General features: G+C 37.9%; 1 protein-coding gene across 1 annotated transcript in view; it reads left to right on the top strand.

Annotated features, from left to right (window-relative positions):
- Positions 1-981, top strand: part of LOC123959619 (protein neuralized) — a 5923-nt gene extending 4942 nt beyond the window's left edge. Inside the window, exons 5-6 of the mRNA XM_046033772.1 lie at positions 93-257; positions 412-981. Of these exons, the coding sequence (XP_045889728.1) occupies positions 93-257; positions 412-560 (314 nt within the window). The 3' untranslated portion in view covers positions 561-981. The remainder of the gene's footprint in view (positions 1-92; positions 258-411) is intronic.
- The last annotated feature ends 4543 nt before the right edge of the window (positions 982-5524 follow it).

The raw sequence follows: 5524 nt of genomic DNA, 5'->3' as shown, positions 1-5524 counted from the left end.
GTTCTTATTTATTTGTTGACCATGCCAAGTAATCGTGTGAATGACTATTGTAAAAAGATGAAGTGATTTAATGTATCTACACTCTGCTGCAGGCTCAGAGAAAAGGGAGCTGTTTCGCACCAGAAGGTCCTGTCCTGCACCTGAACGCCCCACCTCACTGGATGTTGACATTCCCAGCAGGATGACTCCTGCTGTGTCGAACCTCCATGGAAACAGCGAGCAATGCATCTCCTGTCTTGACATGGAAGTCCCAGCAGGTAAGAAAGAGTCCTTCCAACCAAATACTGATTTTTGACCCTTAACTGATTGAATCAGTGAAATCAGCTGTTTGCGTTGATTCAAAATATGGCACACATTTGCCTATCTCTGAGGTCAGTCTTTGTAATTGTGATTCCTCTGTTTTGTTCACAGGTGAAAGCAGCACAATGTCCTGTGTGGTGTGCATGGCAAAAGAGGCCAGAATCACTCTGCCCTGTGGCCACAGGTGTTTGTGTGACCGCTGCGCCCCCAAGGTCTGCCAGCAGTTTGGCACCTGCCCGCTATGTCGACGGGACATCTGAGCACCATCACTGGAGGGGAGGTCTGTCATTTGGGGGCTCTAAGCTCCGAGACACCAGGCAAGGCTCATCAAATACAAGCTACTGAGTGACTGTAACAAAGAAAACACGACGAGCAGCGCCCACCTAATGTGTCCTGGTAGCCCAGTGGTTGGGGAGGTTTGCCATGTGACCACAGTGTGCCTGATTCAAGCCCAGCCAGGAAACTTTGTCGCATAATTGTTATTCAACTCTCTCTTCCCTAACATGTAAATGTTGTATAGCATGGAGATGTACTGCGATGCTGATGTGAATATATTAAGCAGATCATGTAAAAGAATGTGTGAAAAAAGAGGAAACTGCACTTTTATTGTGATTGATAAATAAGGATAAAGACAAACATAAAACATTTTGGTGAGGACAATCTATGACTTATTGCACTCACTTATTGCAGCATAAAGAGTAATGTAAATTACATTTTTTAAACTGTACAGTATATTTTGCCTTCTTAATTTTTAATTTAATTTTTTGCAAATATGTAATATATGTATGTAAAAACAAACAAACAAAGACAAAATAAAATGTCTTATGTCTAATGATATTCTATTTTCTGTTTTTCTTATGTGGCCAGGCCAGGAATGATGAGGCCAAACACAAGATAAATTTTATGGGTTGGCTACACTTATTTTAGTTCAGTTTGTATATTTATTGTTAAATGTGTGTGTGTGACGCAAATTCCTGAAACGTCTGTACCTCTTAGCTTATAAAGTTAACATCAGTCCATAACAACACATATTACACATTTTGACACTTTTAACACTGAACTAAATAGGATTATTCAACAAAACAATATCCACTCGTGATGACTGACTCACTTGTTTAGAGTAAATGGACATTGAGTAGAGCTACTTTTGAATGAAGTGTGAGCTCAAAATGTTTTCAGATAAGAGCATGTTATTCATTTTCATTTTGGAAATGTCATCTTGCTGCAAAGAATCATTTGTAATCTTTTACATGAATACAATACTAGCGCATGGCAGAAATCATGAATCAGTTATCCACTTGCACACTATACAGACCAGATAAACATACTAATCAATCAACAAATTCACTGTACATTGACTTTACATTAATACAGTGCTTACATTTATTATTATTTGAATAAATTATGTAGCATATCTTTTTTCAAATGTGAAAGTGCAACGATCAACTACTTTAATTTTTACTTGTTACTTTACAATTAGCCTATAGCTGTTTAGCTGGTTTCCATCAAAATCAACGTTATCAATCCAGAAAAGCAAATGATTAACAAAGGTGGTTAAAATAAATTAAAATACAAACCACGTGTTTTGTTGTTTGACCAAGGTCAAGAAATTATCACTTAATTTATTTTCACTACCTTTTTATCCAAAAGGTGGGCCACATCCAGCCGGAAGCAACCTCCATGTGGCCCAGCACATAATCTAATATATGACAACAAAAGTAAACTACATGTAGGCCTACAGTGTATGAAAGTAGCTAAAGAGTGAGGTATATCGTTTCCTTCTCATTTTTGTTGAGTTTCACATGGGCTTTACCGATCACCGCCAATCACGGCTCAACATAACATGCAGCCTCTCCATGCACAGCGCCTCCACACACAGACACGCACGCGCACACACAGGGCGAGGTCAGCCAGCTGATCAGCGGACATTACCGACATTGAAGACAACACGCTCCTTAGTATATCCAACGATGGTTAAACTTTAACCACTTTAACCTTCGTTGGATAACTATGACCTTGATGACTGAGAATCTTCATAGACTCCTTAGTATAAAAACAGGCCTATGTGATGCAATAAAAACTTAGCGAGTAAAAAGCCAATACTACAACACACCTGTTTAATAAGCATAAACACGCAAAAGGTGATGTTTTAATCTGCTCAGTCTCTCATCCACCGCAGCTGTGTTTTGGTTGTGGTTTGAATTTGTAATTGAAAAGCCCTGGTCTACAGTATAGTCATAGTAATAGGCTGTATCTTCCTTTTATCTTCCTATTTGTGACGAAAATGTACATTAAACTTAATGCAGCATTGTAGACAATATTTTGTCCTTGTTTCTATTGCATGGTCTTTGGATATTGCTGGGAAATGTTCCAAGTCCTCCTTAAAGGATAAGTTATTATCATAACAATTTAATAGTGCATTGCATTTAAACAGCACTTTTCATACACAAACAGCGATAACTTAGCCTTCTGGTCTGTTTTAACCTGCCATAAAACTCTCCCCTTTCTAATGCACAGATGATGGCCTACTATCAAGTATTTTGTTTTGGGTATATTTCACATCTTGACTAAAAACAGGGGTGAATATGGAGAAGTTGGTTGTTTCCTACCAAAAGTGGGAAACAAAATACAAACTGGGATCCAGAGAACAGTACACTAGTACACTGGAACTTATACTGTTCATGAAGCCTTACAAAGAAGTGTTGTATCGAAGAATGTACTGTAACTTGAGCTAAAGTTTACAGCAAGTTTTTTTGTATAATGTAATTTAATAAAACTATAACTAAGTTACTGAAAAGATCCTGTTACTGAAACAATAACTGAAACATACTAAAACATTACATTGTATACTAAACAAGATATTTTGAAAGCTTGAACATTGCCTTTGTCTCTTTTGTCCCAGATTGAATGTGCCCCTCTGACAAAACAACTGGCCCCAGCCTGGCCCCCTTAATAAAATTGGTCTATGTAATCTGCTACATGTTGGATGTTGACATGTTAAAAGTGAGATGATTCAACATGATGTTAGATGAGGATAACAATATGCTACTGGATTTCCGCATACATGTAACTACAGTTATCAACACCACTGTGAGTGTTTTTTCTCTATTTGTTCCTAAAACATGTTTTAATTTCCAACTATTAATATTAAATAGATAGCATAACATGACATAAAAACATAATAATCCATATTGTCAGGTGTGGGATTTTACTCCTTTATTGCAGGGTGTCCACATACGGGGACAGTTAACAAATTTAAAAACATAACAGAATTTTGAAATAAATGTAAATGGATTTGTATAGTAGCCCAATTTTGAGTAATAAAAAGAATCTTTTTATTATTTTATTATTTTTAATAAATCATACATGAGAGGGTTAAAAGAAGATTGGTTACCTCCAGATTTGCTAAAAGATCTCACCATCTATCTGAAATACACACATTGTCTTGCAGATTTAGAAAGTTATAAGACTGCGAACACTCTGGCTCTTTCTTATAACCCTCAACAAGGATGTGCATTCCAGCAGCAAATACTACAAGCAACAGCAGATCAAACAAATAACAGGAGTTGAACTCAGCCACCCACTGAGGGCCATGATAGATATCTAGCACTGACAAACTGATAAAAGAAGGTGTACGGCTACAAGAGAGGTCCCTACCAATATCCAGGACTAGTAAATGAAGCAATAATTTTGATCAAAACAATTAAATATAACTCTTGGTCTTTACTACCAGTCCAGTGTGCTTTTAGGTTTTAAAAGAGTGTGGCCTTCCCCCCTAAGATGCCTCACAGTGGTTTGGTCACCTGCAGACCTTCTTTGCATCTAGACCCTTTGCGACTCTGTTTCTAAGTGTCCCACTGGGATATGTTTTTATTTTCCCCACAGTGGTAAGAAATATCCACCCTTGACCAAAACCCAGTAGGCCTAATAATTTATGAATAAATGACAAAATGATTACAGTCTGAACTTGTTCCTGAATGTACTCAAGTTAAGGAAGCCTTTATAAAACAGCAGTGACAAGATCCTATTTCACATGCATGGTTACATGACCAATTATTGATATGTGTTATACTTAACATTATTTTTCAAAGGTAATATTTTGATGGTAATGATAATTTAATATAAAATGATGACATAAGATATTGTCTCTCTTGCATATCAGTGTATTATCTACTCTGGTTTTAAATTATGACAAAATTGTTCTTTGTGGCGATTTTAATATTCATGTTGATGACCCCACCAATGTTAATGCAACTGACTTTTTAAATATGGCCACTTCTTTTAACTTCAAACAACATGTCAAAGGGCAAACCCATAACCGTGGTCATACACTGGACTTGGTTTTTACCCTGGGTGTCAGCATTTCCTCTGTGGAATTAGTGGACACGACCATATCTGACCACAGATGTATTGTTTTTAGCTGCGATTCGCCTGTTACTCATGCCGCCACACCAAGCTCCGTGTGTTCTCGCATCTTTAATGAAAAAAGTGTTTCAAAGTTTTGCGCATTCTTTCAGAGCCAAAGCCAACACCTGTCTGATTCCAACACCAACAATCTGGTCGATCACTTCAATCGTATCTGCTTGTCGTCACTAAATATTACTGCTCCTCTAAAGGTTAGGCCTACGTCTAAAGCTAGTAAGCAACCCTGGATAAATGACAGCATTCGCAGCCTAAAAAGGGAATGCCGGAAAGCAGAGCGCAGATGGAAAAAATCCAGTCTCCAAGTCCATTACCTCAGTCTGAAGGATTTGGTTAAGGAGAACACAGCGAGAACACACTATTTTTCTGAACTCATTACTACACATAAACACAATCCCAGGTTTCTGTGACTGTGGATCAGCTGATAAACACAACCCCTCCTTGTACCTCAGCTGGAAGTAATGATGACTGTGAATTGTTTTTATCTTATTTTACCAATAAGGTGGTGTCAATCAGAGCCTCTATTACCCCCGCGGCCTCTTACTCAGAGGTTCCTCACCAGCAACAAGAGAGTTTTAACCAGTTTTATCCCATCGACTTGTCTGAGCTTTTAAAAACAGTATCACAAATGAGAGTGTCCTCCAGCGCACTTGATGTAATACCTACAACGTTTTTACTGAAAGTAATAGATTCTGTTGGGCCCCATTTGATCTCTGTTTTCAACAGCTCCCTATCTACTGGTTGTGTCCCTGATTATTTTAAAACGGCTTGCGTGAACCCACTTTTAAAGAAACCTGGTTTA

This window comes from Micropterus dolomieu, linkage group LG21 (assembly GCF_021292245.1).
Source record: "Micropterus dolomieu isolate WLL.071019.BEF.003 ecotype Adirondacks linkage group LG21, ASM2129224v1, whole genome shotgun sequence".
Lineage (NCBI taxonomy): Eukaryota > Metazoa > Chordata > Actinopteri > Centrarchiformes > Centrarchidae > Micropterus > Micropterus dolomieu.
Note: the sequence above shows the minus strand (reverse complement) of the source record. Positions and strands in the feature narration are given on the sequence as shown.